Source organism: Boleophthalmus pectinirostris, unplaced genomic scaffold (assembly GCF_026225935.1).
Source record: "Boleophthalmus pectinirostris isolate CB_2022bp ecotype Guang Dong unplaced genomic scaffold, ASM2622593v1 HiC_scaffold_23, whole genome shotgun sequence".
Lineage (NCBI taxonomy): Eukaryota > Metazoa > Chordata > Actinopteri > Gobiiformes > Gobiidae > Boleophthalmus > Boleophthalmus pectinirostris.
The window spans coordinates 14327448-14349692 of record NW_026571207.1 but is presented as its reverse complement, the minus strand read 5'-3'; the positions used below and the strand labels follow the sequence as shown (position 1 = coordinate 14349692).

Sequence of the window (22245 nt, the reverse complement as noted above, 5' to 3'; positions counted from 1 at the left end):
ACACTATAATTTATTGTGATCTTTCTGTAGACAACAATCATGGTTTTGTTAAATTATTCTATTTTCATATTAAAACATATGTCCAAGATGACCTCATTTGAGTCAAAACAACATCTTGAAAGTTTCGTTGGAAAATGAAATGATCTCACACTACTGGCAGGATGCTCAGAATAATCAGGATTGGGCCATTTTCTGGAGTGCAGAAAGACAAACAATCGCAATGTACATAGGCAAACATGGAAATGATTATACAAAAAAACACACGTAGATGGTTGACAGTAATGATAATGGTAACCAAACAATAGTCCTTTTACAGACAGTTCAATAGTATAGACTTGTCAATGAAGTGAATGTGATGTATTTCAGGTTGTAAATCCTGAGACAAGTTTCTTAATGGAGATAGATTTGACTGCCAGAAATGAGCAAGGGGAAAACAGGAAGTGTGGAGTTCACTGTGAGGGCATGCAAACTACTGTAAGTCAATAGGTGCATTTCTTCAGGAGGGTCAATTAATCTTGATGAAACCAGAAGATTTGGAGTTATTTTCTACAGTCATAATAAAAAGGGACACAAATGACTTGAAGCCAATTGCCTTTTCTGGCCCCTTTGAAAATCTCTTTCAGATGCTGAGGTTGATGGTTGGACAACGTGCATAATTCAAATTACCCTTTTAAAGTAATTTCACTTAATATCCACTCCTCTTTTATCAGGGCCAATAATGCAGTGTTATTACTTTTTTAAACTAATAGTCTCGATTTGATCTTTTATAAAGATGCTCATTTGTCATTGATCTCAAATAAGTGGTTCTTGATTAGAAATAGCAAATACATTATGACTGTAGTTGTGCCTGTGTGCGGTCACAGAAGCATGCACTTGGAGGAGCTCCGTGAAATGTGATAGGGAAAGACTAGAGGCTGCACTCAAGTGCTGAAAAGGGGCAGCTTCACATCATCATTTTTATGAAAGTTACTATGGCAGTCTAATACGCATCACAGCTAATACCCCCCAACTAGTGATCCCCAGACTAAACTGCTGCTGGCATTCCTGCTTGTATGTGATGTCTTCAGCACCTCTTGGAACCATTAGGAGGCAAATATTTTCCTTGGCTATGATAGACTTTATTACAGTGTGAATGTCAAGTTATGTATGTCCCCAAGTGCTTGCCTATTAAGCTGCTTGAGAGTGACTGTGTGGTCAGACATTAAATGTGACTGCTTGTATGTGTAGTACCTGCAAATCCGGATTTGCAGAGGCAGTTGAAACCGCCTGGGAAATTCTGGCACAGCGCCCCATTCTTGCACGGATTGGAAAGGCATTCGTTGATATCTCTCTCACAGGCCATCCCAGTGAAACCTTCTGGACAGGTGCAGGAGAAACCACCCACCAAATTGTGGCAGGTGCCGCCGTTGTGGCAGGGTGAAGGCTGGCACTCGTCGATGTCTGTCTCACACAGCGCTCCAGTGTAGCCCGGCCTACAGCTGCAGGCATAAGGCTGCAGGGGGGTGGTTAGACACAAGGATCACTGGGACACTTTCTTCAGTCTTCATGTCAGGCCCGACACTCAGACGCCGCTTGCAGCTGCCTCCGTTCTGGCATGGGTTACGCGTGCACGGATCATGGTCCACCGCATCTATTCTCACCCCACTCTGTCTGTATAAAATGTCTTTGATACTCTGGAAGAATGTGGCCACACCACTGGGGTTCACATATTGTCCATGGCCCCTTTTCACAGCTGCCATCAAGAAAGTCTGATTATTCAGCTCAAATGCCCCATACAGCAGCACCCCAGTGCCTAGTCCCGCCAGCTGAGAGTTGGCAATGCGTAAGAAGCTGAGGTAGTGGTTGGTGAGGAAGCTTTTGACTCCTTCAGACTGGAGTCGGATGAGAATGCTGTTGTCAATTGTGGCATTAGTAAAGCCTATGAATAGAACTCTGGCCGTATTGCTTACAAAACCATGAACGCCATCACTGCTGCGAATGGTCAACTCAAATGTCCCGTCAGTTGAGCGAGATTTTGAATTGAGGTTACATGTTCCAGTTGGGATGTTGAACAGGCCAGATGAAGGCGGAATTAGTGAGCAATGGAATCTGTCATGAATATCTGGATCCTGAGGTCGGACATCTCCTAAAGACCCACCAGGAAACATGTTGCCATAGTAGTGCACAAAGACCTCCATGGATCTGGGCTCTGAGGGGTTGTCATTCTGATCATTCACTTTAACATGAATAGTTCCCGTGGAGGACATCTGAGGCAAACCAGAGTCCTTGATGACGACAGAAAGGTAGAAGTCGCTGATTTGCTCCCTGTCTATCTCACGACTGGTGGTGAGCACTCCAGATGAGCTCAGGCTGAAGTAGCTGTTGGCAGTGCCCGACCCAACCAGATTGTAGAGGAATGGACCTTGGTTGGGTGGCAAGTCTGGATCAGAGGCCGAGAGCGTGGTGACTGCCGTACCACCTCTTTGGTTCTCCATGACCTCAGCATAGACTGTTGACAGAGTGGGGCCGTTATCATTGATGTCTTCCAGATTCACAATAACAGTAGAACTACCAGTGGCAGGAGGCGTGCCAGTATCCACAGCCAGAATGGTCAGATTATAAACTGGTGTTTTCTCTCTGTCTAGCTCTGCTGCTACAGACACCTGCCCAGTTTTGGGGTTGATAGTGAAAATATTTTTGTCAAAGTCTGGGGCAATTGAGTAAGAAAATCTGCTCCAACTTGGAACCGAATCTGAGTCTTCAGCACTCACGAAAGTTACTAGACCACCAGGTGACAGACCTTCACTAACTTGCACATCATACAACTCTTGGGTAAAAACTGGTGGGTCATTGGCATCCAAGATTGTAATGTTCACAAAAACTTCATCAATGTCAGCGCCACGTATACTCCCAGCGTTCTTAGCTAACACCTTCAGCGAAATCTTCTCCTCTTTCTCACGGTCTAAAGTACCTGTCACATAAATCTGACCTGTCGTCCTGTTAATTCCAAACCCTTTCTTTCTACTTTTCCCAAATATGAGGTAGTAAACCACTCCGTCTTCTCCCTGGTCTCTATCACTGGCGAATACTTCTCCCACCACTGTGCCTTTTGGAGCGGCTTCAGAGATTTCAAAGTAGTACTGTTTGGAAACAAAGCGGGGAACGTATTCATTGGCTCCCTTCAGCTGAATGTTGACGTTGGCGAAGCTGCAGCGCTCTTCGTCTGGGACATTGAAGGCTTTTACTGTGAGATGGTAGACCTGCTTGGCCTCGTAATCCAAGAACCCCTGGGTGGTGATGGTGCCCGTGTTGGGGTCAATAACAAAGAGGTCGCTGTCTGAAGATTGAATTACATAAGCCATAACAGCATTGGCACCAGAATCTCTATCTGTAGCATTCAATTTGACCACAGTAGTGCCGCTAGGAACATTTTCTTGAACAATAGGAAAATACTCATCGGGATTGAACACCGGTGGGTTGTCATTTACATCAGTAACATGTACGGTGACAGTCACAAAGCTTGTTTTGGCAATCCAGCCACCATCAGTAGCGGAAACTCTAAGATCATGCTGTTGCTTCTCTTCAAAGTCCAACAGTTTTGCTAATGTTAAGCTTCCAGTTTTGCTGTTTAATGCGAACAGTCCATTCTCATTACCAGATGTTATGTTATAGGTAATAAGTCCATTTGTGTCTTTATCCTTGTCTCTGGCCGATAATGTTCGTATTACTGACCCAACAGCGAGGCTTTCAGGTACAGTAGCGGAAATTTGGCTTTGGGAGAACTCTGGAGTGTGGTGGTTTTCGTCAGTCACAGCAATGTGTACTTTTGTTTTTGCTGACAAAGGAGGATTCCCTTTATCACTGGCTGTAAGGTCAATGACGAACACTTTATTACTATCAGATGTGAGGGAGGAGGCTACCGTGATCCAGCCGCTTAATTTATCAAGTTTAAACTTACTCGAGCTATTCCCACCTGTTATAACATACTCAATCTCGGAATTCAGGCCAAAGTCTTTTTTGTCATGAGCGGCGACACGAATCAGTCTAGTACCAACTTTAACGCTTCTAGTTACAGGGGTGAAGTAACTTGGTGAATCGAACTCTGGTGGATTATCATTGCTGTCTACAATATTTACTATAACAGTCGTCTCACTCATTAACGGTTTCACTCCCCGATCTGAAGCTGTAACGATAAAACTATGGCGATTTATATTAATACTTGACGCAACAGAAGAGTTTTGGTATTTTAGCTGTTGCTTTACGAATATTTCACCTGTACTAGAGTTAATTCGGAAAAACTCAGATTGCGATCGAATAAAGTAGAATATTTTGCCATTGAAGCCTTCGTCCGGATCGGTGGCAGAAACTTGCGTAACCAGAGAACCAACTTCGGTAAGCTCAGGGTAGTCAAGATAGTACGAAGGTCGACTAAATCTTGGGGCATTATCGTTAATATCGGTTATGAATATAGTGACATCTGTACTGACAGTCCATCCAGAATCGTGCGCTGCCACTTTGACAATATAATGGTCGGTATCTTCTCTATTCAACGGCCGACTAATAGTTATGTCTCCTGTGCTCGGATTGATAGCGAAAGGCAAGCTTGTATCAGTTATGGAATATTTACTGATCGCATTTGACCCAGCGTCTTCATCGGTCGTGGTGACTCTCGTGACGGTATAACCAACTGGCGCATTTTCGGCCACAGTCGCGCTGAAAATCTTGGAGAACCTTGGTGCGTTGTCATTCACATCCAAAACATTCACAACCACTCGAACTGAATTGCTTTTTGGAGGCAATCCGCGATCAGTTGCTCTTACTTTCAAATTGTACCTTGCTACTTTTTCTCTGTCTAGAGGCCTGGTGGTTCGGACTTCGCCGGTAGCTCTGTTGATGCTAAAGCTATTGTCCTTGTTACCCTCGACTAAGGAGTATTCCAACAACCCATTAGGTCCATTATCCAGATCAATACCATTTACTATTATTACTCGTTGTGGGGACAGATTCTCCAAAATGTCAGCATGGAATGGGTCCTTTTCAAAAACGGGATGGTTATCGTTAACATCCAAAACCGTTATTTCCAATTTTTCATATGAGGAATATGGAGGGAATCCTTGATCTCTAGCCTCAACCCACAATACGTATTTCTGAATATGCTCGTAATCCAGCTGATGTCTGATGGATAGCTCTCCGGATAGCTGGTCTATGTGGAATGCATTGTCCAAGTTGCCACTAGCGATATAGTATGACAATGGTCCTCCTCTCCTCGAAGAACCAGAGACTGTAGTAACGACGTGGTTAGTGGGTTGGCTCTCTGGGAATGTGAAGGCTCGCTCTCTTAGCTTGATGACGGGGAAATTACCACCAGTGACGAAGCGAACAGTGACGGTGGTGGAATCAGTTTTGGGGTTGACACCTCCGTCCTTGACCCGGACAGTTAGAGTGACCTCGGAGCTCCCTGTTAGCTTCTCGTTGGCGGTGATTGCGCCTCGGACCGGGTCGATTTTGAATTTGTCGGAGTTGCGGCCCGTCAGGGAGTAGTGGAGCTGAGCGTTTGAGCCGGAGTCCTCGTCAGTGACAGTAACAGCGAATACCAAGGAACCTGGAGACACAAAGAGAAGTGATGGGTTAGAGAGATGAAACTAATCTTCTCTCACAGGAAATGATAGGAGATATACTACTACTACTACTACTGCCGGTACTATGATTTTGAGTGTGTGAAGTGTCAATATTAGTGGAGGGTGCAGCTTTTCAGGAGATAAACCATACGATCAGAAAACAATTTAACTGAATACATTTCAAATAATATACACTTACCTAGAGATAATATTGATAAAATTTGAATATTGAGTAAATCTTCTATAGTCTCTTTTTTTATTTTAGAGTTTTCACATTCTGCACAATACTTTAATACATTAAGACTAATGACTCATAAGTCCTGATAATGCTGTCCCTATATTTGTACTTTACTTAAGTAACTTAAGAAACGTTTTACTTTTACTTCACTACAGACCAGGTATCTGTACTTTCTACTCCACTATATTTTAGAGTAGGACTGAAATGTAAAAAATATTTTCATTACTGTGTGAGATCTGCTGAAAACCCTGCAGGATTTATTCTTTATCAGTTAAATTGTTCTGTTAAATACAATTCAATCTGTATCAAAATCACTACATTTGAAGCTTTATTAGATTTCAAACTCTGCACAAAATGCTTAAATGTAGATTTTTTTAATGTGATACTTTTACTTTTAGTATTTTTTTGCTTTGGTATCTGTACTTTTACTTAACTTACTTTTTCTAATACAGTTGTCAATGCTTTTAAACTCTTAGTATACTGTATATTGATGCTCTCATGTCCTTTTAAAGCAGGCCCTGAGGAACATTTTGCATGTTGGAATGACAAATGAACAGCCTTGAACCTTCATTTACACAGGCAGCACATTTCTGAATGACTGCCATGGCATCATCTAAATATACTCATCAAGATAAAGTCATGATAATAATTTCTATCAACACGTCCCACCCTTACACTCACCTGCTGCAGTGGAGGCAGGGATATGGGTGACGTAGGGGTGATGGTGGAAGCGTGGGGGGTTATCGTTGATGTCGGACACAGTGACAGAGACAGTGGCGGAGCTGGACAGAGCGTCTGGCTGTCCTCCGTCTGTGGCCACCACCAGCAGCTGATAGGTGGCCCTCTCCTCTCTGTCCAACAGGGAGCTGGTGATAATCTGACCTGTCGCCGGGTTGATGGAGAACTGCCCGTGCCCTCCGCTCAGGCTGTAGCTGTGGGAAAGAGAGAGGAGAGAGGGGGGGAAATGATCAGGGCAAGTGTTGGCAACTAACTGTAACTTTATATATGGGGGCTTAAAATTGTATACGAGAGTAGTAGTATTAGCAATGTTGTATATTTGGTGATATATTTTAGACATGACTATACAAAGAACCAAATACAAAACATTATTCTATTTATTTTATTATTATTATTATTATTATTATTATTATTATTATTATTATTTTTATTATTACCTTTTTATTGATTAATTAATTTATTTAGTCAGGTGCCCTTCCTGTTAGTCATTATGGTTACTGGAGTTACTGTATGTGGTTAAAATCTTGACATTATGCTGAATTTGAACCATCAACCCTCTGGTGTAATGAAAATAAAATAGCATCTGATGTACTGTTGACTTCATTTGCATAATATAAAACAACATTAACATTGTTTGGCCAATAAAAAACACCAAAGTCAAACCATGAGCTGTATAGTCACATTGAAAAATGTTGAAAAATCTTTGTAAAATGTAAAACTCTGTAAAATGCTGCTGTAAATTAATCTACACTCGCAATTATGAACCACTACCACTTTACAATAACTGAAAGATGAGCAAGTAATGACATATACATTTAAGCAATTTATATTTGATTTTTACAATTTTCAAATCGTCATTCTTGCCCACAAATCTCTTCTCTCTTCTCAACCGTAGCAGCCGTGTATGAATCTAAGAATTTTAATATCCCATGTTGTCTATAGAGGGCACTGTTTCAATCTATAAAAATCTAATACCAGAGAGCACGCTTGCACTGTGCTGTAACATCAAATGAGAGGAGGTAGTGATTAGGCTTTTCTGTTTTGTACACTATCAAAGCTGGCCACTGTTTTCCCTTCCTCCCAGATCCCCCCTGGTGGGCTGCTACAGACTGCTTTACAAGTCCTTACATGAACTTGTTCAAGGTAATCCCTTTTATTAGGGACAAAAACAACATAAGAAGTCATTAAAATTCAAAACAAACACATTTATGATATATTTTGGTTGGGGAATTCTCAGCGGAATATATAGGCCCACACAGCTCGGACTTCAAACAAAGATCTAATTTCTCTCGGTATCTCTCAGAGCCTAGACACAAATGTAATCTGACACACATGTACACACCAGTGCATATTTTCAAAAGACTTATTCCAAAGCATCTAGCTCTAGACATGCGATGACAAATTACAGAACAACGTGCGAATACGAGAGTAGATGCACGGCTAGTTTACATAGCAGGCCAAAACAAAAACTAGCCACTGGATCTTGCGGTCTGAACACTGTCCAGTAACAAGTCTAGTTCTTTTAATAGGCTGTGAGAATCAAAACTAATAAAAGACAACGCCGATTCCGCGCTCTCCATTAAGAACTTAGATCCCTCGTAAACCCGGATGACCACTACAAGCACTGTCATAGGCAATTAACATCCTCATTATTATGTTTTGGGAAATGGGAACGCATAGTGGTACCCCCCGTTGGGACCAGTGAGAATAGGAGAGGGAGGCGGAGCATCTGAGTCAATGTACAAGTCGGGACACATGAGCCAATACCCCCTCTCTCCCTCCAGCTAATAGGTTTTATGAGTTTGTGAGAGGAAAAAGATTGCAGTACAGGTTGAGGACAACAGTTCAAACAATGACTTAAGGTGCTGACTAAACATGTACTGTCTACAATTGCGACATAAGCAGGGAATGTGAGGTTTGACCACACCAAAGCCCCATGTGTGTTCTGAAAAGATAGGCTCGCTCCGGGGAAGTTCATTTGGCCTGCTTAGTCATTGGGTTACAGCTGAAGTTCAAGTGCAGTGTGCGACTGTGCTTTGTGAAGGCCAAAGAAATTGTATTTGGAATTATTTGAGCAACAATATATATGAGGATTCAAGAGAGCTATTTTTATTTATTTATTTTTTTTTATTTTTCATTTTTTATTACTTCTTAAAATCACTCAAAGTTCAAGATTAAGTATATTAAGTCAAGAGGAGTGTAATACTACTTACATTTACTCTACTAGTAACTTTTTAAAGAAATTTTACTTTTTAGACAACTTTTCTAGCAGCATAGTTTTACTCTTACTCACTCACTCTTACTCTTCAGTAACATTTTGTTTAAAGTGACTTGACTAAATGTTTTGGTTAATCTTTCCACTGTGAGTCAGTCTACAAGTAACAAATGCTTTATGTTGACAGTATTAAAGGTGCTTTGTATAACTTTTCTGTTTTTTCTTCATAAAGATGGTATTGCTTTGTCTGGAATGTTTCACAGTATGGCATTAAACCTTTCCATCATCATCGAAACCATACCAGGCCAAGTTGCAGGCCACATCTGTGGAGTGGCAAGCTTGTTCTCAGTCAGAATGCCTGTTTTTCCTGGTATTTTTGAGCAATAAAAAACACTTGTAAATGAATTAATGTATGGTAGATCTGTTTAATATCATACTGTGGAACATTCCAAGCCGGCGATGACACATATAGCAACAAGAAGGAGCTGGAACCCGTACTGAAAAGTTACATAGTGCACCTTTAAATTCTTTTTTTGAACATTTGTGTTTCTTGCACCTCTCCTTCAGATATGAGCTAGTTTTGAAAATGTTTATGTCTGTGTGTCTAATACTATTTTACTGAATGTTTTGTTCTTCCAATTACATTAACCTTAAATGACAAACTATAAAATATTCTTAGTAGAAACAGTAGTACTTTTTCCCCAAAAGTTTTTCACTCTTACTTTAATCCCTATTACTATACTTCTACTTAAGTAATATTATTTTAAAGTACTGTAACTCTTACTCTGATCACATAGCACCAGTTTACACAGACACTGAAGAAATAACATGAGTGTCTTGCCCAGGGGCACATTGGCAGTATGTACAGTGGGCAGGGTGAATCCAAGCCCTGAACTTCTAGTCAGTGTTGCCTTTGTGCCTATTGCTCCTTTGTTAGTTAGAGTGCCAACATTTAGAGCCAAACACTATATTTATTTGAAATATTATGATATATACTGTATTCACTAAGGACATCAGGCAGGTTTCTCATAGAGGCTAGCCAGAACTTAACCTGTACATTCCCAGCGATGGAGTGACTGTTCAAGTGTTTAAAATGTATTGTCCTTTATACTTCTACTTGCATACTGATGTATTTAAGCCTGAGACATAGTGTGACTCTATCTGGCTGAATCAACCATGCAAAATTGCTTAACAATAAATCACTGTGGTTATGTTTTCGAGAGTAAACCAGGACACATCCAGTTGACATCACTGTTTTATCTGATCACAACGATTTGAAATGCATTCTGAGAGAAAGATACAAGGGTGCCTACAGGATGGATTCAATTTCCATGGATTATTCTCTAAGCACACATTTTCCCAAGAGCTACTAAGTCATTCATTTTACTCTGCTGTAAACCAGTACTGCCAGAAGTACAGAACAACATTTGCTTTATTTTTGCTATTAATTTGCATAGTTATTTTTGGTTAAATTATTTGATTGAATAGTATTTTTTGTCGTTGAAATTCCATACTTGTCATTACTTGCAAAGTTTTCAGATGCAACTTATACCAAAAGCAATTTTTTTAATTAAATATTTTTAAAGTGGAATGTTTTTGGTGGGTTTGAGATGTCAGTACATTCTATGCTGGATTCTGAAAATATATTTCCTATGTGGTATGTGGTAACTAATCTCCATAAAGTGATGTTTTCAGTCCAAAAAGCACATTTGACTTATGAATAACTTTGCGGTTTATGAAGTCTTGTGGTAATTAGTTACCACATAGTTGATTAGCCCCAAGCAAGATTTCAAACTTGCATTGGCCTAACATCTTTAACAGCACATTTTCTTCAGTGGACCAGTATAAATGTAGTCAAGCACTATAGTTAATAAAAAAAAAAAAAAAAAGAATGTATCCTTTACTTCAGTACATTTTGCAGTGGATAATTTTGCTTAAGTACATTTTAAAGTGAATTCTTTTTACTTTCACTTCACTATTTTTCAGAGAAGATGTCCATAATTTCTACTCCACTACATTTTCGAAAAGTAAGTATTTTTAATTATTGTTTGAGACCTGCAGAAAAGGCTTAGTAGCATTTTAAGAGTTTAAAAATGTACAAATAAGACTTTTACAAGATCTCAAAAACGGCTCAAAATACACTTTACTCTTTAAGTACATTTTTAAACAGGCACTTTAATACTTTTACTTAGGTACCTTTTTTCATGTGATGCTTTTATTTTTACTATATTTTGCTTCAGTATCTGTTCTTTTACTTACTTCTACCACAGATTTTCTTGTACAATTCGATAAACTTAGTGAAATAATGGAGGTTACTACCAAAATGCTAAAGCTAAATGTGATAAATCAATGCAGGAATTTACCGATCACAGAGCATGACATCACCACAGACACAGCTGGATATTTAACTGTACCTTATAACTCCATTGAGGCCAATGTCTGCGTCGGAGCTGTTGACCAGTAGCACGTCTGAGCCTGTGGGGGCGTCCTCGGGGATAGTGGTGTGGAACACGGAGGCGGTGAAAACTGGAACATTGTCGTTCACATCTTCTACTGTCACGATCACAGTCCCAGTCCCGCTTAAAGACGGAGAACCTGCCAGAACATCAGACAAAACATGAGGGACTAAATGATAAATGGTCACAATTAAAGGTGCACTATGTAACTGTTTGGTTGGAGGCCCGTCACCTGCTTGTTTCTATGGAGATGTCAATACTCTGCCTGGAATGTTCCACAGTATGACATTAAACAGTTCTACTTTACATTTATTCAATTACAGGTGGTATTATAGCTCAAAAATACCAAGAAAAACAAGCATTCTGACTTAAATGCGGTTGCCTCTCCACAGATCTGACCTGTGACCTGGTCAGGTTTGGTCTCCATGAAGATAGAAAGGTTTAATGCCATACTGTGAAATATTCAAGCAATAACTTCTGCATGAAGAAGAGCATTTGACGGGTCCTCCACCAGATCATTTACACAATGGACCTTGAATTAGCACTTTTAATGGGACTCTTGGCTTTACATCAAGCTTACTCACCCACTCACACATTCATACAACAGTGTAGAAGATATTGGGGTGAGGTAGGTTAAGTGTCTTGCCAAAATATACAATAATTGCAAACAAATGTTATGCCAGGAGTGTGATTTGAATTAAATAAAAGCAAACCTGTCAGTTCAATAATAGTTTGTAATTGAGCCCTATAAAAGTGTAGCTACAGAATCAAGTTTAGATTCGTACAAGAGACTTAAAGATGGGCTATTTGAGATAAACCAGCTCCAAAAATGAGAAACAGATGACGATTTAATTCGCAAAAACAGATATATGCCAACAATAAAAAGATGAGTTTTGTAATTTAATTTTGCTGTGTGCCAAAGCCAAATCTATTCCCTCCTTGATTAAACCCACTCAACCTTACTTTTATTGACAACACACAAAGAAAACAGAACTGTTCAGATTTTTCTGTTTTCACGGATTTTGCTATGTTGATTAGATGCCTTGCCCAAGGACACAAGACAACTGAGTAGAATTTAAGGATTCAAACCTTCAGCCACTAAGTTAAAGGATAAGCACCCCAACAAAAAACACAAGAAAAATGTATGCCAAAAGAGGGAAAAAGTACAACAAAAATAAAGAGCTATCCAAGGTCATAATAAAGCCAGTGTAGGCTGCATGCAACTGAGTAGTGCTTTCTTATTATAGAATCAGGAAGTGTGCAGTTAGCATGGTAGTTGTTGTTCTCTTTTACCACAATGACAAAACTCTGCTCTTGCCTCTGAAAGTTTTGTTCTTGAATGTTCTAATGTAGTATTCCCCTCAAAAACATACCTGGAGTTGTGTTTTGCTTCATTCACACATTTGCATAATCCTTTATTATTAGGCTGTCCACTTCTCCAAAGTTCAAAATGGTCTGTTCCACCTTGTGATGTCATGTAGTGGTAGTTTTCAAGTCAACAATTCAGTAGAGATAGCATCACAAGCTGGAACAGACTCTTTTCAATTTGAGAGAAGAACTTAGCCTAAACATTCAGGGTTTGTGTGCATGTATTAATGAAACAAAACACAATTCCAAGCATGTATTTGATGCAAAAACAACATTATCACACAGATCAGAAAATAGCGTAATATGGACCCTTTAAGAGAGGAAAATCAGGTACAGCACCTTTAATACATTCCAGTCTACTTTACTACCACATCAGCACCCATCAACCCACAACACATGAAACGCGCTCACTGTCTGTGTAACCCAATCTCCCTGGCGTCCTTCCTGGGGTCCCGCTCCAACATTTAATCCCTCCACCAAAGTCTCTATTTTTGGGTACGTAGCACGGCAAGGAGAGAGGAATCTGAGTGAGGAGATTTGCTATTTTCAGCAGAAAGCATCTCGAAGCACCAGTGACGAAATGAAGCTGACTTAGACCCCGGGGGAGGCGTTCAAATCAATAACAGATGAAAATGAGACGCACACCAAAAACCGTACAGGAAGACTTTGTGAGAGCTGCCCTCCGCGTCCTTACTGTAATGCTATATCGAAAGCTGTAATCTTTAACCAAACTTAAACATATGTTGGAAGTTGATGTCACTGAATCATATTTAGAAGTATGGCATACAAGCTGAGGTTGTAAGGACAAAGAAGGAGACTGAGGAAAGCTGGGATTTTGAGAAGCTTTGAAATCAGCGACTACTTTATCATCCTGTATTGTAACGTTAAAGGGCCTGTATCTGATTTTTTTTTTTTTTTTTTTTTTCATGTATTTGAGCAAAATTTGTCATGTAACAGTACAGATGCAGTACTGTATTAGCCAAGCTGGTGCCACCTAGTGTTTCCGCTCAATTTAATTTCTCTCCAGCGACTAGGTCAGGAATTGGAACACACTAGATGGTTTGCAAGAATCCAGGAAGTTGTAGACTGTGCACCGGCCAATCAGCGAAGAACTGTGAAGCCATGACGTCAAACTCAAGCGCCTGTCTGGGTCGCTTTTGTGGTACAGCACAACAGTAAACAAAGTGGTCGAGACGGATGTAGACAAAGCCATAAATTCTGTGTTGGCAACGATTCCCGAGATCGAGGATTTAAAGCCGGAACAAAGAGAATGTTTTTTGAATTTTATCAAAGGGAAACACGTTATTGACCTTCTTCCTACGGATTTGGCGCACTGCATATGTCATGACCAAACAGCAGTGATTGGTTAAATAAAAAAAGCATCTGCCTACCGTCGAGCAAATGAATCCTAATGCTGTGAGGTCAGACGGTTTCCACGAAGTGAAACCAGCTGATGAATCAGGCTACAGCTATATTGTATAAGAAACTCAAGGTCAAAATAAGTCTACTGTGCACTGTCTCCTTGTAATTATAATGTTGTTTAATGTTATAATGTATAATGTTGTCCAGAAATCAGGAAATGTACATTAGCATGCTAGTTGTTAATATTACTGTCATGTAAGGCTACATTATAAATCGCAATCGAAATCGCAATTTTCAGTGGACGCAATTAGTGAATCTCAAAGGCTGCAACTTATGACGTACCATAATTTCCTCCACAAACACCACAATATCCTGTCTGCCAATTCTGGATGCGTTTAAAATGTGAACTTTTAACTGAATCCTATTATTGAAAGATTAATCGCAATCAGAAAGCTTGTCAGAAAATCTCCATTAGATATACAGATAGTTAGTCAAATTGTTGAGCTCTACGATGATGGCAAAACTACGCTCTGGCCACTGAAAGACGTGAAAAGCACTTATAACCTCATCATGGTGAATAATTAGGATGCTCAGAATACATAATGTAAGTGAGGAATAACTTTGGGCCACTGCAGACAACTACTACTACAGCAAAAAACAAGTGGAGCACCTTTAAATACAAACATGCACAATTTCGACCCTGTGTCCCCGGTGCATGTGTTTTCAGCTGTGAAAAACATTGGCTGCCTGAGCGTATGAAAAAGCCCAGATTAATAAGGCAAAATAAACATAAAAAACATTTGGATAGTGGCCAAAGTCAGTCTTGCAGGCCAATGATATTTCAAAACTATTCAAGTGGAAAAGAGAGTAGATGTGGATGAGAAACTGCTGTTTGACTTTTACATGACGTCCATTAATCAGTTAATGCATGTTTATATTTGTATGGCTTCCGTAGTTGCAACATTTTCTCCACAAGAGCAGATTTTTTTCATTCCCTTACTGACATTTCATTCAGTTTTTGGCTACAGAGAAAAAGTTGAACAATTACCACAGGAATAAACAGTTTTGTAACACTGAACTTTTGGACAGACGAGCAAATAAAGCATCAAGTATAAACAGTCATGCTTAGAATCCTGTTATTTGTAGAATTATCTTTAGAATATGTTTCAAAAACTGGTTGTCTTTGTTGCACTATATGAATATCTTTAATTGGATAACTTTTCTGGTTGGGAGTTCCATCACCTGCTTGTTTTTATGGAGATGTGATTGCTCTACCTGGGATGTTCCTTACACTTTTTCAACTACAGATGGTTTTGTAGCTCCAAAATACCTAGAAAAACAGGCCTTCTGACTGTGAGCAGGGTTGCCTCGCCACAGATCTGACCTGTAACTTGGTCTGTTTGGCCTCCGTGAAGATAGAAAGGTTTAATGCCATACTGCGAAACATTCCAGACAAAGCAATAACAGCTCTATGGAGAAAAGCAAGGCCAAGTATGAAAAAAAAAAAGGTAAATCTTGGCCAAGTCTATAGCTCAAGATCTGGAAGGATGGGTCAAATGCAAACAATAAAGTGTGCTTGACTTTAATTAATAACTTCTCCTTCCAAATCTTAAAAAATAAAATAAAATCTGCTTTACTTCAGTCATAGTGGCTCTACTCAATACAACTCTGAATAACATTTTTGTGGATTCTGTGTAAAATGGAGTTGAGAAAGTTAACTACAAAATGGTTTCATCTTGTTTCATGGATTAATTCTAAACTAATTCAGTATGTTTTGGGGGCTATTCAAAATTGCAATTTGAACTGGATAAAATAGAAAGGTCAAAATATCAGATTGGAAAAACGATTTACTCAGAACCGTAACAAAACCCTGGTGAAAAGCATGGGATCCTTGTATTAGCTTAGCAGTTCATATTTCATGTCTTCTCAGATATTGCTTCTCATGGACCTGTTTAAAATGTGCACTGTAAATCGAATTCTGATTTGAAAACACAATTTGCAAATCGAATCACAAAAATTGCAATTCAAATTACGCAACTCTAATGTTTTTACAAGTAGCAAAGTTACCACAAGTAAACTAAAGCACCAGTAAACAAGCTTGACCCTGAATTCGCTTTAATCTCGGTTAAACTTTGACTCATTTGAACCATAACTGCGCTTAGACCCTAATACCGACAATGTTGAAATCTAAAGTGATTACGGTCTTCTTCTGTCACAAATATTTACGATTACACGAACTGCATCTAAACTAAATCAGACTAAAATTGTCTGTGAGGTTAACTAGTGAAAACAAATTTGGTGTCAGATGGGCAAAGAGAAACGGAACCCAGGTGGAAAATGTAAATTGTGGCGCAGGTTTAAGTAGCAGGATCATCGCGGCGGGCACATTATGTAACCAGGCAACCGCTACATGTGGCTAAGAGTGTAAACAATAGCAGTCAGCGTTATAGCGGCCCTGTGGCTTTCTAATCCCATTGTAGTAAGAGGCATACAGTGAATAGGCATGATGCAGCTGGTTGCTATGGTGGCAGCTCTACACCTTTCAAGTGATCCTCTTAAATGATAGGGGGATAAGGGGAATTTAGCTGGAGCGTAGTGTTTGTGGCAAGCTAAGATTTTGTTGACCATGACTGGTGTAATGATTTTGTGTACCAAACAGAAATGGTTGGCTTTATTGTTTTACTATTGTGGAAAATATGTACTGTACTTTTTTTACGCACTTAAAATCCTTCTCTCAAAAATCGAAAGTGCGCCTTATAATCTGGTGCACTTTATGCATTAATTCTGGTTGTGCTTACTGACCTCAGACTGGTTGTATGTGTTACACGGCACTCAAAAATCTGTCAAAATGTTTGAATACGACTTCGGGAAGCTACGAAGCTGCACCGCTTGATGGATTGTCAGAGCATTACGGCTACCGAAATCAGGAGCCTCGCGGAGTAAGTCATGTCCTTTAGTCCGACAGAAGCTGAAGGAGTGAGGTGTTTTGGTATTTTTTTCAGTGTTTATAGTTTATGCAAATTAGCCATGTTGTTTTAAGTTTCGTTTCTGTAAAATGTAAACAAATGTGCGCAAAGCTGCATAAAACACATTATTACTCAATGTATATTTGAGTCCTCCTCATAGGAAACAAGAAAACAAACTTAAATTATCCACCCACATTCACATTCATAATACACATTCACCAAAATAGGGAGGCAACACCGGGCGAGTTACGCCACGATCTGCCAATGGATCATGGATGCCTGGGCTAAGGGATCAGTCTCAAGTGTCGTCCGTTTGTTTCGCTTAATGTGCCTTGTGTATGAAAACAGATGAGAGAATTCAACATTATTGAATATTGCGCCTTATAATCCGGTGCACCTTATAGTCCAGAAAATATGGTAGTAAAGTTCAATAAATTATGCCATTAACGGTACTGTACTGCCTTAAAAAAACATGTTTACATACACAACTATTTAATTTTAAACAGGTCCAATGTTATTCCTCACTTCCCTAGCATTGTAATTATAGTTAAGAAGTACTTTTCACAACTTTCAGAGGTGTAATTTGTAATGTTAACAGCAACTAGTATGCTAACAATGCACTGACATTATTTCCTGGTTGGCATATAATAAAAATGGTTTATAACACAGCACACAGAGATCTCATTTTGAACGTGAGAGAAGCTTTCACAATATATCTGTCCTGGGCAAAACGTTATTAAGTTAAAAATAAAATAGTACAGCACCTTGAAATCCACAATGACTTATGACATTAAATCCTATATAGTAGTTCAACACAAGATTGCATTTATCTGCATTGGTTTATTCTGAAACTACTTCCTAAACCAATATTTAGGGACACTATCACTCACCTCACACTGTCTGTATGTTAAATATATATATGTTATGCTTGGCAAACTTAGTATTTTTCTGTCTTTCCAAGTTCAGTCCCATAATAACATACTGTACATAGATTACTGCACCTTTAAAAATCTTTTGTTTTGCCCCAAATGTGGATGTTTTGATATTTTACCCTGTGACCAAAATCTACTTCAAAAAGTAGGTCAAAGCTTCCAAACTTGGGATCCTCTTGTGTGACATAACAGTACCCGTCAGTTGACACAGTAACCCCATTATTATTATCACTCACTTAACCTGTCAGAGCTCGTGATGGTCATAATGTTATGGCTGCTCCAAAACTAGGCCACTTACACCTCTGTGAACCGCCTCGCTGCAGGAATCTCTACGCTATTGTTTCTCTGTGGGGCGGAAGCAAGCCAGCGTCTGTCAATGTATTTGTGTTTGACTTCTGGGCAGGAAGTGATGTCATAACCTGTTTACCGCCTCGGGACAAACCAAACTCTACCGCCTGACCTCCTCACCACCGCTGCTGTCACCTTTGACCTCCAGCACCACACTTTACTGCAAAGCTCACTAGTTCTTTTAACAATAATAAGCCAAGATGAATGAGATGAATAAAGACTAGAATGAAATCAGAAGTGAATTGCAAAAAGAAATAGGTTTGTTCATACAATTGTAGATCTGCCATGAATTTGATATTTCAAAATAAAAATAAAAAACTTGATTTATGTCAATAATTAAAACTTTAGCTTATTTTAGAGTCCCTGTGCTCTCTGGTGGCAACAATGGCATTTTAATACTTGAAATCAGAGGGTAACTTTTACTTGTTTTCCATTGATACACATTATTTAAAGTCTTAAAATATCTTAAAATATAAAATATGTTTGCCTGATGATGGCCTAGTGCCGAAACGTTGCACGGTTTGTCCTAATAAATCTCACAATTTGCAAGTAAGACGGCGGTTTTTCTCTATCTAAAGTCTTAAAATATAAAATACGCTTAAAGGTGCACTGTAAAACTTTTACGGAGGAGGATCCGCCACCAGCTTGTCTCCATTGATCATGTTATTGCTTTGCCTGGTATGTTGCACATGTTTGACAATAAGCACTTCCATGGTAACAGGCAAATATAAGGTCACCAAGCCAAGTTACAGGTCAGATCTGTGGAGATGTTACACAGCTTATACCATGAATATATGTTTTTGTTGAACTTCTGAGCAATTAAAACACAAAACTGTATTGAATGTAAGATTTAAGTTTAATGTCATACTATGGAACATTCAAGGCAAAACAATATCATCTCCATGGAGACAAGCAAGTGGCAAATCCTCCACCACAAAAGTTACACAGTGCAGATAGATAGATAGATAGATAGATAGATAATGCTGCATTCTATTGTGCTCGGGACTTGGGGGAAACCGAACTTCACCTCGACAAAGTGCAATGGAACGGCCAATCAAATCGGGATTCTGAAACACAAACTCGGGCTAGTTCAGAGCAGACCGAGTCGGATGGATTTCTGAACATGTAATAATCAAACTGCCATAAGTGAGTCGCTGACAGCTAACATTAGCCAACAGACTGTATTTACCTGACTACATAAGCTAACAAAATAAACATTAAACTTTCTTGGGCATTCATATTTTCATGACTGTTGCAATGGATGTTGGGAGAACTGACTCAGATTTATTGACTACCAACATTCAGTAGAATTCTAATCATTCTAAGTAAAGTAAAATAACATCTCCGTGGAGACAAACAGGTGGTGGAACCTTCTACCACAAAAGTTACATATTGCATTGTAGATAACAGAAGACCTCTGGAATGCAAAAGATAGATCAGATAGAAGAGCACATGCCGGCACTGTCATATCCTTAACTAACACTTCCAACACAAACAAGTCAGGCTAATCTGGACTTAAACTGTGACTCTCTGGCTCCTATAGCTGGACCTACTTGGCTCGGGTCCAGACTCGGAGCTGACCGCATCTTTATTTAAGTGCATTGCGTCTCCAAGCGTCAGTACTAGTTTCAGGGACGTGCCTCCTCTGCCTCACGGGGCTAGCTGCTATCACATGTCCCTACAGCAGCTGTTTCTCCATAGACCTTCTGTCCATCGTGTGAATAGTTCAAATCTATCTAGTTACATCGTCGGGGTTGACAGTTTTAGTCATCGCGAAGGACTACATGCTGTCAGGTAAAGAAGGGTTTAAAATAGCAATGGTTACAGTAAGAGGTTTCTAAGATTAATTTAAAGGGCCAACCGCAGTGGTCTGGTTCTGATTTTTTTCAAATTCCACAACATACCTGTAACAGTATGGGAAGAAATACAAAAGTTCATTCATTTTTCTTATTTGGAAGAAGTGAGTTCATGTGAGAGGAATTCCAAAAGTTGAGAAAGATGCCAACTTCGAGCTCATATTTGGTAGCCTTGATCATTTAAACATACATCCCAACAGTGTAAGGGTTTAGGCATCTGTACTAGATTAGAGGGTTGCCAGTTTGAGTCCTGCCCATCACATACAGTTATTGTCTATTGATTATAAGAAAGTACACTCCAGCGACAATAATGTGAGTTTTTGCAACAGGTAGGCTTTAAATAAAAATGACTGCCAATCCGATTTAACAAAAAAAAAAAAAAAAGGTCAAAATGAATACAAATGATTATAGAGCATTTTTATTATCCATGAACCAGTAAGTAATACCGATGCACTATTAGCATGCTAGTTGTTGTAACCGTAACAGAAAAAGCTCCACTCTGGTCTCTGAAAGTTATGAAAATTTGAATGACTAAATCAAGACTGCAGTTTTTTAATTAGACCTACCATCATTTCTTTCACACATAACAAAAAAATCCTGTATTATTCTGAAACAGAAAAATACTAACCATGTAGTTTAGATTTGTACAAACTTTCTGAAATGTCACTGTTGTATTAGTCACTTTTTTTTTCATCCTGAATTGCAAAATCAGAACAGAATCCTATGACTGAAAACACAAATCGCAAATCTAATTGCAATGCTTGTCAGAAGAAAAAAATATATTTTTCCCAAATGGCGCAGCAGTATTTTGCAGCACATTTTTAAGAATCAGCTACAGCTTACTTCCTCATTATAATGACTGACTACTGTACAGAGATACTGGACAGACTCTCCCTGACTGGCCCAGCCCTGGGACAGTGACATCATTTTGCCATGGAAAAGGTCTGGAGGAGTAGAGTGGGAGTCTGCTGCCCACCAGGCTGCCATGCTCTGTGGTTGCTCAAAGATTTTTTCCATTGGCAAATCCCACAGCCAGACCTTTACTCTTTCATTTCTGCAGTAGTTTTGAACACTTTTATAGTTTTCACAAGACGACGCGCAACCACAGCCTATTTCCTCTTTCCCCCTCGTATGGCGGAGCAGATTCATGTCTGCATTCGACATTTCATTAAATAACAGAATAAGCTCTGTTCACAGAGTAATCCCAGGATCCAGTACCCAGCCCTACTGAACTTATCTGAACTTTACTGTTATATTTATATGAAAGCTGGGGGACCTGGTTTTCACAAAACAAAAGAAGAAAGTAGGTATTTAACTCTTAGGCATTTTTCAGACAGCAAGTTGATACTGGGGTGGACTGCCTAAGCACAGCCAATCAGAGCACTGTATATATAAACAAAAGAAGTTGTGTATGGCACCTTTAATATGGACTTCTATATCACAAAATGCAATAATAATGTATGAACAAAGATATTCTAGAAAATCAAGCTCCTCCTCTGTCTAAAACATGTCTAAGAATTTGTAGGTTATAGTTTCATTAATTTTAATACAAGCAATGTCATAACTACGTAAGTCACATTTTAGTCAGATTAACCCTGATGCCCTTCCTCCCATTACCCTCTGAGTTTATAAAGCCTTCTGCATGAATGAATCAAGAGTTTAACAAGATATCCAAAGCCCTTTACAATCATTTGTATTTACACAGACACACTAAGCACGTGGAGATAAAACTTCTAGCTTTTGAGCAGGCATGACTGACTACACTACTTCCACCCAAATAACACAAGATCATAAAACAGGAAAAGAAACGTTTAATGGTATGAAATGGCATGCTTGCTATGTTGTGTAATTAGTAGTTAGCTATAGATTGTTGCAGGTTAGTGGGTCAGATCAGTAACCAGTAATTAAGATTTCAGTGCACCTCTGCCAAAAGCTTGTGGCAATAATCTTCCCAGGAGGTTAATCTTAGGTCAGTGAGAACCACAAAGGACTGTGACTCGCAAACGCTATCACCTCACAAGTGTACACCTCACACTTTAGAATTTTTACAATAAGTTGTTTATTTTTTTTAATTTAATGACGTATGCATTTTTTTTCCACCCAAAAGTTTGAGTAATCCTGCATATTAAGAACTTATGTACGCTCCCCCCTTTGACGTTATAATGGGAG

At 39.2% G+C, this 22245-nt stretch overlaps 1 protein-coding gene across 1 annotated transcript in view; it reads right to left on the bottom strand.

Moving 5' to 3' along the window:
- fat4 (FAT atypical cadherin 4) overlaps positions 1–22245 on the bottom strand; it is a 206996-nt gene that overhangs the window by 27564 nt on the left and 157187 nt on the right. The window contains 4 exon segments of the mRNA XM_055159457.1: positions 1231–1501; positions 1503–5581; positions 6517–6767; positions 11203–11383. Coding sequence (XP_055015432.1) covers positions 1231–1501; positions 1503–5581; positions 6517–6767; positions 11203–11383 — 4782 coding nt within the window.